The sequence below is a fragment of the Etheostoma spectabile genome, chromosome 2, assembly GCF_008692095.1.
Source record: "Etheostoma spectabile isolate EspeVRDwgs_2016 chromosome 2, UIUC_Espe_1.0, whole genome shotgun sequence".
NCBI lineage: Eukaryota > Metazoa > Chordata > Actinopteri > Perciformes > Percidae > Etheostoma > Etheostoma spectabile.
This window is the reverse complement of record NC_045734.1, coordinates 26,430,498-26,447,780: the sequence shown is the minus strand read 5'-3', so window position 1 is coordinate 26,447,780 and position 17,283 is coordinate 26,430,498. Positions and strand designations below refer to the sequence as shown.

The following is a 17,283-nucleotide window of genomic DNA, read 5'->3' as shown; positions in this document are numbered from 1 at the left end:
GTGTGTGTGTGTGTGTGTGGGTGTGTGTGTGCGTGTGCGTGTGCGTGTGTGTGTGTGTGCAGGTATCTTCTGCTCAACTTTCACAGTGAAACTACCATATGCATTTCGGCATTAGCAAATCCCATGTGCTCCCAAATACTGAATCTATCAATTTTCAAAACCTGTAAGAAGAAGAAAAAAGCCGACGGAAAGCCCTAAAACATTATCGGACACGGTATCAATTCATAAGGTTGTCATGGCCAATTGGCGTTTATAGACATTCAGCAAACATTGAGCAAGGTAAGCATTTATTTGAAGTAATTCTGGCGACCTGATGACTGTAAGTCCAACACGTGCTCTCCTTTTGGCTCTGAAAAAAACGTCTAAGTCCTTAGCTGCTAAATGGTCCACCATGTTCCCTAGGTAGTCGCTATCTTTGTCTGTCTGCTGTGTGGTACCCGCCAGGCAGGGTGCAGTGGGTTTATCAGAGCTATTCTGAATACGGCTTCCTGCTGCTGCTTGATACATGGATAATGGGAGAGGTGAGAGTGCACCAAACAGATAATGAAATGTGAGACTAAAACAGTGACCTACAACAAGCTAAAAAGCTCAGTAGAGCTGCAGAATATAGGAGTAATTCTCTGAGTTTTCATCCCTATGACAGCAGCACACGCACAAAGGCCCAATTAACCTGCAGACATATTATCCATGTCTCATCTTAACCTATATATTCCCTGGTAAACCATATGCAATTAAAACCATGTTACAAGGAAAACAGTAAATGCACTAATGCAATGTCTACTGCACAACTTCGCACTGTTGCTTGCTCTGGAGGAAACTATTAGAACTGTTGGGTCCTTGTAAATTCTGGAGTGTGGTCTATCTGTAAAGTGTCTTGAGATAACTCTTGTTATGAATTGATACTATAAATAAAATTGAATTGAATTGAACTTCATTTCATAATACAAGTAAAACTGAACATCTGACGTTTATGGTCAAAAGGTCTTTACCCATATTCTGCTCATATGGCTCTCTGCAAAAGAACAAAGGCTCAAAGTCTCGGTCGATTATGACCTGCTTGTGTAAGGACCTTTAGGGTGGGGTTAGGCATTTAGTTGTGAGGAGTAAAGTTTGGGTAATTGTTGGGGAATTAATTGTGTCTTCCCTCGGTAAATATAGTAGTACAAACGTGTGTGTATAGGTGTTCAAAAGTAAACCATTTATAGTCGCTGTTATACCATATGCGTTAAAACTGTATTATAATAAAAACAATAAATGCTATGACACTGCTGGTCTGGAATCTCTGTCTAAACCCATCCACCTGCACTAATGCACCTTCTACTGCACAACTTCAGTTCATATTACAGGTAAACGTGAACATCTAACTTTTATGGTCAAACTCTTTCCTGGTGAGTACCAGGCGTACGTGCATATCAGCATTTTTTGCACGGGTAGGTCTTTATCTAAACTAGGATCTAATTTCTGCTCTTATGGCTCTCTGCAAAAGAACAAAGGCTCAGAGTCTCGGTCGATTAGGACCTGCCTGATTTTCAATTATCTACTTTTATGGGATTTTTCTCTCATTTTTGCACCCAATCTTTTTGCCACTCTAGCGTTATATCTGCCTCTTAACTCTCCTTTATCTATCCTTGCTTTTTTGTTCGTTGTTTCTCTCCCCAATTTTGTCACATTAGATAGACTAGCCCTCCAGCTTGTGCATTGTTAAAATCACGCTAACCGAAAGCAGCCTGTCTCATTGACCTTCTTTGTTTACTACAGCCAACAACAATTACTCATCATGCTGTTTGGGGATAAGCCTGAGCTAATACTAAGTGGAGTGGAATGAAGTTCTGTAGTGTAAACGCTAGCGCTTGCACCAGCTCTACTGTGATAAATGCCTGCGCTCTCCTCCTATCCATCAGACTCAGACCAGCCATTGATCATTGTTTGGACGGAGTTTAACAGCCACTTCCCTGCACTGAAAAAACAAAACAGACGGCCGGACACAGAAACATACAGAGGAGCACTCATTTTGCTCAGAAAGAAAGAGTGAGAGCTAAAATAAATGTTGAGTAGGCTGGCTGCTTCGTGAGTAGAGTACACCAATGTTTTACTTCTGTGTGGGAGAGGGAGAGGGAGAGGGAGAGGGAGAGAGAGAGAGAGAGAGAGAGAGAGAGAGAGAGAGAGTTTTTGCTCTTAGTTTGGCAATAAAACACCCTGGAGAGTGCAGCAAGTCACAGTGTGTGTGTGTGTGTGTGTGTGTGTGTGTGTGTGTGTGTGTGTGTGTGTGTGTGTGTGTGTGTGTGTGTGTGTGAGAGAGACAGACCTGCACCTTTTTCGGTGTGGTGCAAGGTTAGGAAAAGTTAAACGCTTTTGCAAGGGGATAAAGCTCACTTACACACACACACGCACACATCGAGCACACAAACCCTCACACTGCAAGAAAATCTCCAGCTTATCAAGGCACCTAAGCTGATTTACAAAAAAACGTATTTTCCTTAAACAAGTACAAAACATCTGCCATTACAGAATAAATCTCGACTGCAAGTAATTATTATTTCCTTTTTTGATTTATCTGCTGATTATTTTCTCAATTAATTAATCAATTAACCGTTTGGTTTATAAAACATCAGTCAGCAGTGAAAAATGTCCATCTCAGTTTCCAAAGTCCAAAGTAATGGCTGCCATCCATCAGTCTGACTGTACTATTACTCCTACACAAACAGCCACGCACACACAGTTACTGTACGGCTCTATTGGTTCATTTTAAAAATAGTCTGTGCTTCAGAGTGATTTAAATGAGCGTGTGCATGTGTGTGCTCTTGTACTTCTATCTTTGTGAGAACCCATTTAAATTTTACACCTCGAGTGAGAGGACATTTTTCGCCGCTGCTCCTCATTTCTTCAAAGGCCTGTTTGAAGCTTTAGACTTTGTTTGGGATTAGGTTTGGAGTCACAGTCATGCTAAGGTCAAGGTAAAGGTCCTTGCACACTGAGTCAGAATATTGTGTAGAATCTCCGGATGTTAAAAAATAAAAACAACCTCACGTTGTGTCAATAATGTTTACACACTGCCTCCGAAAATCCCGTCAGTCATAAAAAAACAAAAATTGGAACGGATTTTGATGTGTTTTGACAAAGGGGAAGTATAAGCCTATCCAGACATGCAGCACAGAAAGACACTTGCAGAGTGCAACGTGTCATTTCATAACTCAGATAGTATGCTGTCAAGAAGGTAGGCTAATAATGAGGAGTATGACAGAGGGGAATATGAGAACACAGACAGAAAAAGAAGAGCAACAGCGGATGGAGACAGAGAGCGAGGGCAACTCCTTCAGGTGGCTTGGTGCCAAATGCAAGAAGACGCAGGCAGAGAAGACAGGCAGAGAGGTAACGTTACTGCCAGCGGAGAGAGAAGGGAGGGAGAAGGAGAGAGAAAGAGCGACAGCAGTGGCACATTTTGTACTGTTTTTCAACAACAACAAAATCTTAACAGATTAATACGCATCAGACTCAGTGTGTAAGGACCTTTAGGGGTGGGGTTAGGTATTTAGTTGTGAGGAGTAAAGTTGGGGTTAACGGTTGGGGAATGCATTGTGTCTGCCCTCGGTAAGGGTTATCGCAAGTGTAGTAGTCGAAACGTGTGTGTATAGGTGTTCAAAAGTAAACCTATATGGTCACTGTTATACCATATGCGTTAAAACTATATTATAAAGAAAACAATAAATGCTATGACACTGCTGGTCTTGAATCTTTGTCTAAACCCATCCACATGCACTAATGCACTTTCCGCTGCACAACTTCAGAGTAAAGTTAGGGTTAACTGTTAACTTGGTAAGGGTCCTCACAAATATAGTAGTACAAACGTGTGTGTGTAGGTGTTCAAAGGTCAGTCTGGGACTGTGCTGAGCGTACGAAAAATAAAAGCCATTTTTTTTGCCTCCTCGCAGGATTTAATTGGCAGGTCATTAATACCTTAACCTGTACGCCATTTCCATTTCAGCACCGGAGCCACATCGACTACACAACCTCACAAACACACACCTCCTAAACCCAATCCTCTTTAACGGCGTTGCAGTAGAGGGCGTGAACAGAATAAAAAAGAGTGGATGAGAGCGAGAGACGGGTGAGAGATGGTCACAACCTTCGGAAGAGAAAGAGGAAATGGAAACACGGATAAACTTGAGGGTTGTTTGGGGGGAAGAGGTGGGGAATGGAGGAGGAGATTAAGTGAGGAGGGAGAGGAAGGCTAATAAGAAAGGATAGATGGATACAGAAATTAAAAAAAGGAAGTGAAGCGAGGCAGGAACTATTGATAAGGTCAATGGAGTCACAGGCAAGAGGGAAGAGGAAAAAACTGACAAATGAAGTTATCCTTTTTGATTTGTGTGTGTGTGTGTGTGTGTGTGTGTGTGTGTGTGTGTGTGTGCGCGCCCCCATTATGAGATGCTGTCACGCCCAGGATCACATGTTATTTCTCTGGGTGAAGCAGTGCATTCTGCGTGGTTGTTTGACTAAAAAGTTGTTACTCTGTGGGTGGTCATGGAGATTGTAACCACAGCAACAACAGCTACAAAAGTGTTACTACACATACCTCGGCCCTGGGGGCGGAGAAGAGTTCCATCTTTGGTTTGACTGTCTTCCTAAAAGGCAAAGAGGGACAGAGATGAGACGACAGATATACGTGAGCATGTCACCCAGAAACGCTGCAGGGGTGGGATCAATAACAGGATGCATTACGTCTTGATGGGAGATCAAAATCTGATCATTCAAAGCCTTTTACGTCTAATTGTAGTTATTGTCGAACCTAATCAGTGTATTCTTAGCCACACGAGCAGCAAGGCTGTAGAGATAGTTAGAGATAGAGACATTTTGTACAGACATTCATGGTCCACAGAGGATGCCTCCTACTGACTCTGACGATCCCCTGACTCCTCTAGCAACACCATGTTACCATTTCTGCTTCAAAGTCAAATGTCTCAACCACTGTTGCATGGACAAGCATGTAGTTTAGTGCAGACTTCATGTTCCCCCGCTGAATATCCATCCATCCATTCATCCATCCATCCATCCATCCATCTTCGTCCACTTATCCGATGTCGGGTCGCGGGGGGGAACAGCTCTAGCAGGGGACCCCAAACTTCCCTTTCCCAAGCCACATTAACCAGCTCCGACCGGGGGATCCCGAGGCGTTCCCAGGCCAGGTTGGAGATATAATCAAACCTGGCCAGCAGAGGCTGTCTCTGGGGACGTGGACTGCCACCTCTCTGTGGTGGAAGGAGCCGGAACTTGTGCGGGAGGTATGCTGATGTTAGCATTTAGCTCAACGCACAACTGTTCCGAGGTCCAGCCTTACAGAGCTGCTAGCCTGGCTGTAGAGTCTTCTTTAAACACCCAAGAAGCAAAATACATCCTTCTCAAACATTTCATAAAAGGTGCAGTAGTGTCTGAGATACTACATTTAAGTGTAAGAATACTGAAGTCTAATCAATGCTATTTTTCTTATGCAAGAACACCAACTGTAAGAATCAATTTCACAACAAATTTTAAAATTCATTTTTGACAGAATATCAAAAATGAACCTTAATATGCTGTAGCCAGAAAATACACCCAGTAGTTTAACGGTGTATTGCAACTCTTAAAAAAGGATAGTTCACTGTAAAGTTTTAGAACCATGCAACAAAATTAATCTGGTTTATGAGACAATTAATATGTGGCAACATTTGGAAGAGGAAACGTCCCAGTTCCTTTGTAATGTCCTAACACTCATACATGTCCATATAGATAAAGGCAGGCCAGAGGCAAGAGTACAGGAAGTTAGGAGAGTTCACATTTGCATAATTTCCTGTTGAGATATTCCCCCTTTACCACATCACCTGCTGGTGTAATCTAACCAGGCGTATGTGCCAATCAGGAGCCTGAATAGCCGTTACGAGTGAGGAAGTACACCGTAAATATGTAATATGTCTCTCTGGAGTTTTTCAAATTTATGCATTCTTGCCTCTCTCGCTTTCTCCCCACTTAACTGTAACTGTTTATGGTGTGAGGGAGAGGTGCAGGGATACGATGGGAGGAATTAAGGCTGCATTACTGAGAACAACTTTGTTTTTTAATTTGACATATGATAATAATAATGTTCTGTACTTTGATGCTGGTCTTACCAAGACAATGGAACACACTGCTGTAGTAGATGGGTGGCACATAGATCCACTTATACACGACAAACTGCTACTTATTAAAAGGTGCTATGTACAAAATTCAGCAAACCTATTAATATAGAAGCAAACTACTATTTGCTACATAAATATATAGTGGACTAATGGCATCCTGGGTATAGAATGAAGTCACCCTCCCTGTGTGTGTGTGTTGTAATCTGAGCTTTTCTGTCCTGCCAGGCTGGCAGCACATTCATTTTAGTGCATTTGGCCCTCCCTGTTTCCTGCCCCCCTCCCTCTCTCTACGTGTTCATGGCTCACGCCACCACTCCGCAGTGCGCATTACCTGGGCCGTGCATGCGCGGGAAAGCGGTGCTGGTCATAGGTCGGTCACCGCTGATAATGTGTTCAGGACAAAATAAATGCTTTTGAAAGCACAAAGCATACGCGTAACCTTGTCTTCCTGCCGTAAAATCTAAACAATTAGTGGGTCCAAGCGAAGTTTCAAAGACACATTTTACAGCACTTGATCCACCCTAACGCGAACATTAATCTCTGTTTATGTAAACTGGGTCATTTTGATACTTTAACATCAGATGCTACACACACACACACACACACACACACACACACACACACAAAACTTGACTATAGCTCTAAAAAGGTATATCAGAAGCATTTTTGCTTCCATTCAGTTCCTTTGGTGTTCCTCTGTTAATCCATATACATTACTAATGGCACTCATCTAGATGGAAAGCTATGTACTAAAATTTGCATGGATGTCAATCTGCCAAAGTTTTGTCTTTTGTTTCTTAGCTTTACATTTAAAAAAAAAAAAATCAAAAATCACAAAAGTCAAGTTCTAGAAGAGGACGCCGACGTTAAATCCAATTATGTTAACAGATGGTTTACGTATTTGGTTATGTAATGTTTTATTGGTTTTACTTGTTGAGTTGAATATACAGTAGATGTGGCTGTGTTTCCGTCATTTTTGTTTGTCCTGTTTCTACACATCTTACCTGGGGGGAAAAAACAACACTAAAATGTTAACACACTCAAATTATCAGTTGAATTATTAATATCCAACAGTTTAAGCATGTCAAGGTTTATGCTTTTGGAGAGAAGTCTCCCATCCTGTTGCTCCTTTTTGTAAGTTGTTGACTTACTGACTCACTTATGCGCCACATTAAAACAAGATCTGAACCCCGTCTGCTCCAATTTAATTTTAAACATAATTTACTTCATTCATTTGTATTCATTATTTCAAGGATGAAAGGAAGAAAAACTGCTCTTAAAAAGCCAAATGTTACTGGATTGATGCTAATTATGTGAACTTTAAAAAGATAAAAAGGAGACAATTTTCCATCTTGGTGATCAAAGTGCCTTTGATATTTCAGAGACGATCACATTTTACGGGGCTTCCGTTGCTTTTACTGGGAGCCTACAGTTTTTCTTATTCACAGAAAACAATTATGCAAATCTATTGAGGGCACAAACCAGCACCTTAAGTACAAACAAAGAACCCCCTTAATCCTGAATTGCAAGTGCTTCAGTTTTAAACCTGATTCACCAAGGCTGGCACCTTTGCACCCTAAAACACTTTGTATAATTGGAGTGATCTGAAGCGCTCATAAAGAAAAACAACATTAATAAGGGTCTCAAATGCACTGCAGGAGTTTGGGCAGGTTGGTGTTGAGAAGTGTTAAAGTTGAGTGGCCTCTTATTTGTCACTGCGCATAGTTTAGAAATGACTTGTCTGAATGCTTAATGGCATATGAATAAATATACACAACAATACAATTCATGTAGCATTTCCCTGCAAGTGGATCAGGAGTGAAGTGGAGATAATGTCTTCTTTATATTTAGTCCCATCAGGTCGGTCCTCTAGAGGTCGGGCTAGCTGTTTAGCACTACTACCAGTCACTCAGTTTGTACTTGTTAGCATTGTGAGCAGTGGAGCTTACACTTTGCGGGTGGGTGGGCGGAGACGCCTCAGGGCTCGTGGTTGTTGCTGGCTGTCCAGGTCCGTCTGGTAGAAAAACATCCTGATAGCCTCGTCGAGCAACAACCATGTTGGCAGACCCAGCAACCTCTGGGAGAGAGGAGAGAGAGAGAGAGAGAGAGAGAGAGGGAGAATGAGGCAAGGGGACATGTAAAGGGTTTGGATAACAAAAAAGGTTAGGGAAGGATGGAGTAAAAAAGGACTTGTAACAAAGATAATGAGGCAGTGTTTGAGGTGGAAATGGGGATGACAGGTGGAGATGGATGAGAGATGGAAAAGGAGGGAAAATGGTGTGGATGGTAGGAGAGGCTGGGGGAGACAAGAGGGGTCTCAGGGGAGTGGGTGTAAGATGGAAGAGGAGAAAGGAGAAGTAAGGTGGTGGGAGACTCGAGAAAGGGAAGAAGGAGTGGATGAAGAGAGAGGAGATGAAGCGGAAAGATTACAAGTGCAAGGCGAGCGAAGGCGAGAGAGTGTGGCAAAATGATAACCGTAGGTTGCGCGAAAAAGAAAAAAAGAAGAGTAAAGCAGAAAAGAGAAGTGAGCGAGTGGGAGAAAGAGAACCTGATTGTGTTTTTTAGCGATGGAGCAACACTGAAACATGTCAAAAGTCCCACAACTACAGTCAGTCAGACGTGATGTGGGCACAGGGCAGAGCAAAGAGAAGAGAGCAGCAACGCCTACATGTTGAGCTCGATCTGCAAACTAGAGCTGAAATATCCAAGTCAGTGCTTATCCACCTACAGCATCGCTCAGCCCACTAAGTTGTAGGCTTCTGCGCCGCACGCTGCAGAAGATTCCAAGCATGCCAACACCTCTTTCCTTTCCAAAAAATTAAAGACTGCACTGTGCATGAAATTGAATGTGATTACCTTCATGTACGTGTTGAGTTCAGGGATTCTGCTCTCGGCAATCTCCCTCTTGTTGCCCATGAAGACTTTTCCTAAAGAGAAATATGGTCACAATGGAAAAAAAACGTGGAGGAATAAAATCACCAGGGGTCAGATGTTTAATCGAGGCCTACATCATTTCCCACACATAAACATAACATAACATAATAAACATAAACTGGAATTCATGGAAGAAGATCAACCTGCAGAATGTGCAACCCTCACACATACTGTGCTCCAGCGCAGGTGAACAGATGTTTTACTAAAGCCAGCACAGTGTGCAACTGGATATAAAAAAAAAAATAAGGTGGTAGACTGAATCTAATGTGCAATATTATTCTTTTAGGCTCTAATTCAATTTTACTGACAGCATAAGTTTGGCATTCTACACACCAAGAAATTTAAGTCATGAGTTTTTGTCACGCACATGCACACACAGGTAACATGTTATACACCCCTACGCCATTCCACTGAATGATTTTTGGTGGCAGTAATGCGTATGGAAGCTTAGTAATGCACCAATAAAAGGCAGTGAAGAAGAACTCTACTGACAGCCAAACACGGATGTAAACAACACAACGCATAATTGAAAATATTCCAAATAGTCTGCATTACAAATTCTTTGTGAGCAAGGAAGTGAATCCGGCACATTTGTTAGCCTTTAAAAGGAAACACACACTTTTTATAATTGTTTTCTTTATTTTGCTTTTAGTGTTTTGTTATTGTTCCTGCTACTGTCTTTTTTTTCCTTTATTGTGAGGCGTATGCATCGAAAGCCAAGCCTAGTAAAAATATGGCAGCTATACAGCACACCTGTACTCTGCACGCCTTTACTCAGCAATAGGAGGTGTAAATGCAATAGGAGGTGTGAAACAACTTCACAAGCATCTAAATTTGGCGTAATATGATTAATCAATATGCTAAAATATTTCTATTTATTGGCTGTTATACCCGAGTCCTGAAGACTTTTGATAGTTGTGACATTAAACTTATATTTATTATTATAAAATTAAGATTGATAATATAGTTTTAGATATAGATTGGGATATGGGCTTCCACTGAACGTTTACACACAGGCCTACGTGTTGGATGGCTTAATGAATATTGACACAGTAATTGGTATATTAACAAGTAATGTACTTTATTAATCCCACAAGGGGAAACTACACTTTTTTTTTTTTTTTTTTTAGAGGTCCTCACCAGCGTGATTCAATGAAATTGTACCTTTTGTCATTTCTTTAATTGAGATCCTCAAGATCCTCCAGTTGGGGCAAATGGTTGATTAAGGGCACGTCTATGACCATCTAAGGCTGACTGTGGTAGTGGATTAAGTCTTGTGACCCTGACCCTGCACACAATTTGAACTTGACTGAGATGTAAATGTAAATGTGCTGTATATTTTTATAGCGCTTTTCCAGCCTTAACAACTGCTCAAAGCTCTTTTACATCTACAGGAAACATTCACCATTCACACACATTCATACACTGTGGCCGGGGCTGCCGTACAAGGTGCCACCTGTTCATCAGATAAACATTCACACACATTCACACTCCAATGCGCAGCACCGGGAGCAACTCGGGGTTCAGTGTCTTGCCCAAGGACACTTCGACAATGACTGCAGGGGCAGGGATCGAACCACCAACCTTCCGATTGGCAGGCAACCGCTCTACCACTGAGCCACAGCCGCCACTTATCTATGAAACAGAACCACGCATTTGGCTTTATTAATCTGACTAAGATAGCATGTATGCATATTTGTGCGACAGAGTTTTACGGAGATCTGTGCAACCGGCCCTAACTTAAATTTCTACAAAAACACACTAGACAGATTCTGCTCTATATTGTATCCTTCTTGAGATCATGGACATATTATCCCTCACCCCTAATATCACACCAAGTCCAGCCAAAATGATGAAGCACAGCGCAGACTCCAAATACTCCAAATCCGGCCGCTCAACAATTCATACAAAGCCATCTAGCACTGCTGTTAAATCAAATTTAGCACAGTCCTAATGACCCTCAGCCACAATATTCAGCCCTCTCTCGTCTCTCATTTTCCCTCTTCTCATTCACTCCTGAGCATGATAACTCACTCCGTCACTGGCAGACACAAATTCACTCATTTACACACATATGTTTGATTCATTCACCCATCTGGTCACCTTTCACCATCTGCTGGGTACCTCGCTGAACACAATCCTCTCCTTAAACCTTAAATCTATTGTTGAGTCATATTGTTTCTATCATAACATCCATGTTGCATTCAAACAAGATAATAGGAGAGGAGATTTTGTTTAACATCAAGATACATTTCAATTAATAAGCTTGAAATTGAGTTCAATCATTTTGTTTACCAGAATTTTTTAGCAATAACCTTAAATGAATTAAAATGGAAAAAGCTGGAATTCTATTAAAGAAAAGCAAAAAGAGAGAGCTATGTCTTCAGCAATTCTTTGTCATTAATCACAACAGTTTCAATTTGACCAAACGGACCTATGTGCTTTCTTCATTATTCTATTTGCTCCTACCCCTCACCCATCCTCCCCTCTGTCTCCCTCCTCTCTGTCTTTCTTATTCCCTTTCCATCCTGATGAGATCTGGCACTGCAATTAAACCCATCAGATCTAATCCTATCCAGCAGACTCCTCAGTGGCAGATGCTAAATCAGAGTTTGTAGAAAAGTAGAACTTTCCCAATATATGTGACATTGAGAGACACTGTCTTAAAGTCTATAAAGAATTTATATTACACATTTCTCAGTAAGGCTTTGGTGCTTGGTGTGCTATGTGCTATCTGTTAATTAGTGTTGCCTGTCACAGTTCAATGTACTTAATATATTTATAGGGGATTACTTTAAATAAACTATGCTTAAAAGCATTTTCCCTACCAGGAGACATTACTGCCTTATCATTGACTGATGATTCGTTTTACCATATTTTTTAAAAACTGTTTTAACCCCAAAACATGCAGAAGTGGTGACGTACTTTTTCCAACCCTAAGTAGTATGTGCATGTCTTCCCTTTAGTCTTTATTCAGCCACCAAACAACCCTTTGCAATGTGTTTTGGGGCAGGATGTCTATAGCAAAAATGTACGGATAGATATGTGTCACACACACACACACTCTCACACACACACTCTCTCACATACACACACTCTCACACATACACACTCTCACAAACTCTCACACTCTCACACACACCTCTAAGCCTGTTATAACAAGTGCCAAGAACAACAATCATCCGTAGCTTTACCCCTTGTTTGGCACACAACACATACAGTAAACATGAAGGGGAGGATGGGGCACTTAGGGTAGGACAGAGAGGCGCTGAGAGAACAGCAAATAAATCACAGAACAGCAGAAGCCTGCTTTGAATGCTTTGGATTGAATGCCGTTGTGGCAGAGCTCCAGCCGTAAGACAACACCCCAGGTGCACCGTGAAGATGAAACAGACGCGGTTACTTTGACAATGTTACTTGAGAATAATACTACGCCCACTGTTTCCTAACGTGATGTTATCGTGCAAATAAAATATTTCAAAATGCAGCCAATGTTTTCTTTGTATCTGCAACGTGACTGCCGTGGATGTTATGATGTAGTCAGCGTTCTTGTAATCAGATCACTATTCTACAGAGCTGCACCCATGCTGCATGTAGCACGTGCAGTTAACGTGACACTGACACCAAATGCAATCCTGTTCACTGTGCACAAGTCAATAGTTAAACTAAAGCCATTTGAGTTGGAACAGAAAACAATCTGTATGCAACTGAAGTGTGATTACTTTGTAAAGCAGCGTAACCTGATTCACCATCCATCAGTAATTTATACATCTACTAACACACAAACCGCTCACTCGGTTCTCATGTCTCTTAAATCGATGGTCCGAGCCACATATTCAAAGCCCTCAGGCCTTTATTGGTGCAGATGTTGGTTTCCAGCCCCTGAGACTCAATACAGACACCGACAGCGGCTCCCAGACAGACAGACTTATGGGAAAATAATGAGCTGTAGAATAAGACTGGAGACAAGGAGCAGATGAAGACAAGAGGACAAACGCAGGCAAACTGCAGCCATTGGCTGAGGCCTGAATACATGTTCTGAAGATACAATCTTGTATACACTGTCTTATCGACTGATATTTTATCTTAATTTAAAAGATGACATGGGTTTGAAGCCATCTTGCTACCTCAGCACACAACACTTTATGTCTTTTTAAAGCATGCAAAAGATAAAGTATTTTATTCAAAAATCCACTATATAGGGCGCCTTAGTAGTTCACCTGGTACAGCGCGCGCCCATATACAGAGGCTCAGTCCTTTACGCAGCTGCTGTGGGTTGGGTTCCAACCTGCGGCCCTTTGCTGCAGGTCATTCCCCCTTTCTCTCCTCTTCCATGTCTAATACTGTACTGTCCAAAAAATAAAGGCCTAAAAATGCCACAAAAGAAAATCCACCTAATAAATTTGAAATGATATGGTGGGCAAGCTTAAAAATATTATGATTCATGCATCCATTCCTGCAACTCCACTTAGACAAAACGTTGCATAATTACTATATTTAGCATATTAATACATTTGAGACCTGATTCTAGTCTCATGTTTGCAGGTCTGCTCTGCCTGACTTTGAAAGTGACAACTCTTCAGTCTGTGGCTGGACTCTTTCTAATTTATAGTTAGTGTTTGATTGTGGCTGTTCCAGGTGCTTCTTCATAGCATTTATTCTTTATTAACAACATATCGCTTGCATGAGCCTAAGACTTCCCGGTAACTTAGGCTGTTAAATTAACAGACATGCTCTGTTGGGTGTATTCTTTTCTCTTTTTCCCTTGTTCTAATCGCCCCTTGTCATCTTACAACTAGTCTTGCATTGCAAGACCCTCCTCCACAGCGCTGTGGCTAATTTATTTGTATAGGCGCTGTATAGGCGCTTGCCTATACAAATAAATGCATTAGTATAATTCTTATTATTATAACACCAGAGTTAGCCCCCTGCTGCTCTGCAATATGTTGGACAGCTGCTGTGGTGTGGACTTGTCTGTAAGATCGTTCTATAAAAACTCAGGCATTAAAGCATTAAAGAGCATTCAAGAAATCAAAAAAATACTTAGCAAAAATTACCCAGGGTCCCCGTATAACCATTCACATTTAAATGAAGCAAAATTCAGGTAAATATGATGACGGTGGAGGAAAGAGACACCATGGTAGAAGGTTACAGAGATTTCAATGTGTCACTATGATGTTTGATCCTCTTCCAAAATCAAACGCCACCATCACAGCCACCACCCATACTGTACATCTCGTGCCATCTATTGTTATGAACTAGGCGTATGGTTCTGAAGTTTAGTTAGGTAGGTGCTTTGACAGATACCTGGGTAATGACACTATTTTTATTGAAGGATGGCTGATGTTTTCAACCTGAGAGGACCCTGAATTGCTTTCATCTCTCCCAAACCCTTGACCTTCAACATTTCTGTTTCTCTTTGTATTTTTCCCCGGGGTACTTATATGTCCTTCTAGCCATCTGCTCTTTCCTGAATATTCTGAATGTCAATCACTGGATTATACTATACTATTACAGTCTTCTGACTTAAGGTTTTAAACTGACCTTGTAGGATATACTCCTCAGCGACAATGCAAAGGTTTTCATTTTATTATTTAACCTGAGAATGTCACACTCGGTGCATATCTAAATCTCAAAATGCTTTCAGGTCCTTTTTGGGCAAGAAAGTGCAGTACATAAGGTTCATTTTCAAGTTCAGTTTAATTGTAGGATGTTAGTAAAGATGCCAACATGTTGTCTTTCTGGGACTTTATCTACTCATTATAAGAGGCAGATCCTTAGGATCAGGGCACATCTGTTTCTGGTATCAACAAAAACAAAACAGTTCTGATCCTTTTCGTAACTGTACTCCACTGTGGTTTTATCACATCAGCCTGTTGGTGTTGAAGCGCTGCTCTCCCAAAGTGTGAGCACTCCGCATTATCCAAGTGAAAATGAGAATGTGTGAATGGGAAAACATATTTGGGAGCATTTCAGTGCAACTGACACTGAGTTCAGACGGAGAGTTTGGCAAAATACATGGAGCTGCCGATCTTTGGATGCCTATAACTTTGTTATCTCTACTCCCTCTTTCTAATTAGCAAAGCCAAGTGTACTGTAGCTCCGACAACTCTGAAGAATATCTTAGCTGATCATGTCATGTATTAATAATTTAAGATTAAAAATACTTTCAGTATTTTGATTAAAGAAGCTTATGGAAATAAACGGTGCCAAATTTAAGGGCTAGAGATATTATTTCAGTGTGGCAGATATCAGCTAAAGGCCTCAGATAGCGGCAAACAAATATTATTAAGACTTTCCTTCTTAATATGCTTTACAAAGTACCCCAAACCTTTTCTAATTCTAATAAAGCCTTCTCTGCACTCCCAATTTAAATGCATATTTTAAGAGTAGGAGTTACCCTTCACACAGCAGAGACTGTATCTCACTCACTGGAGAACAAGTGGTGTAACGCAGCATTTTCATTGCTCAACTTCCCATTATTATGCAGCAGCATGGGCCTAAAATATACTGCCATTATACCCTTGTGACTTGAATAGAATTGAAAAAAAAAATAAGTTCACACAAAATTGATGCTAAAGTGTTAATAAATCTCAAAAGGGCCACAGCAGTAATTATTCTTTGCTATTCTTTCTTAATTTCATCTGAAACCAATGTGTTTTTCAATTCATCAAGCACATCCAATCACGCCTAAATCCACTCTAAACAACTCAGGGACAACACAGGACGTTACATTTGATTTACGACATCTGATGAATCTATATCCTACACATGTAGCAGTTCACTTTTAAAACCATGTTCAGATGGGTTTCAGTTCCTCCAGCCACAGGGTGAAAATTCAGCCAGCTGTCACCACAAACCCAGTCTGTTCCTCTATGTATGCATGAAGCAGAGCAGAATGAGTGCACATTTGAAGGTGAAGGTTACACAGTACACAGCAAAATCACGATTAACAGTGTGAAACTGGAGATTACAGTAGCCCTGACGACTCTATATATATATATATATATATATATATATATATATATATATATTCTCACTCAATAAGAACGCTGTCACTGACAATGCAGTGATGTTAACAGAGTAAATAATCCAAGTTAACACAAAGGTTTTGCTTTCAGAGTTTCATTTGTGTATCATAAACTATTCAACCTCAATCTTATGTCCCAACTATTACTAGAATTTATATTAAAAGCATTTGTTTAAAAAAAAGAAAGAATTAGTGTTAAAATAGTATGAGTGTACTTAGTGACAGGTTGCCTAACTGCCGGTCAATTACTGATTAAAAAGTTGTCAAACAAATAGACGTACAGTATTAACTTGATTAAGCTTGCTTTATGTGAATGTTCTGCATGTGCTGATCCCAGCACGCACTAATAAATCACAAAAACAATAGTTCAAACTTTAGTGCGTAACCTTTTTTTATATTAATGAACGTTTGTTACGGTCAAGCCATCGCCAAATGTGTTGTTACAAAGCTAGTTAAGACTATCAGCTCCACACAACTCCATCTTCTGAAGAGTCCATCATGTTTCGTTAATCCTCCTGTGTGTCCTCCTTGGCTACTAGCAATTGCGTGGAAGAGGAGCGGTGCTGCTGTCTGTATGACAAAGCCTCTATGATGGTCTATCTGTGAATATTTAGGTTGTTCTCTCAACACAAATGAGTTACACTTGAAGTTAGGGCTGCAACTAAGGAGTATTTTCATTGTCAAATAATCTGTTGATTACTTTTCTGATTGATCTTGATTAGTTGTTTGGTGAAAAATGTCGATCAGTGTTTCCCGAAGCCCAACATGCCGTCCTCAAATGTCCTGTTCTGTCCACAACTCAAACAAAATAAAAAATGTATAAAATATATATATTAAAATATATAAATATGTATTTAAAAAATCTGGAATCAGAGAAGTTTGACTTTTTATCTATAAGAAAATGACTCAAATCGATTAATCGGTTATCAAAATACTCAGAGATTTATTTAACAGTTGACAACTAATCGATTAATGGATTCATCTCTGCAGCCCTACTTGCAGTAGCTTCAAATCAGAACCAGACGATGTATTTTGGGACTTTGGCTCATGCTGTCTGGATGAGGGATCGACCGATACTGTTTTTTTTTAAGGCCGACAGTAATTTTCAGTACTCAAAGGTCCCATGGCATGAACATTTCACTTTATGAGGTTTTTAACATTAATATGAGT

General features: G+C 40.6%; 2 protein-coding genes across 3 annotated transcripts in view; one reads left to right on the top strand and one right to left on the bottom strand.

The window, feature by feature from the left end:
• Positions 1–17,283, top strand: part of pvalb7 (parvalbumin 7) — a 36,120-nt gene that overhangs the window by 4,015 nt on the left and 14,822 nt on the right. The gene's annotated exons all lie outside the window — the stretch shown is intronic.
• The window catches only part of ncf4 (neutrophil cytosolic factor 4), a 33,383-nt gene that overhangs the window by 14,295 nt on the left and 1,805 nt on the right, over positions 1–17,283 (bottom strand). The window contains exons 4-6 of the mRNA XM_032534535.1: positions 9,006–9,076; positions 8,099–8,226; positions 4,574–4,622 (exon numbers count right to left, since the gene is read on the bottom strand). Of these exons, the coding sequence (XP_032390426.1) occupies positions 4,574–4,622; positions 8,099–8,226; positions 9,006–9,076 (248 nt within the window). The remainder of the gene's footprint in view (positions 1–4,573; positions 4,623–8,098; positions 8,227–9,005; positions 9,077–17,283) is intronic.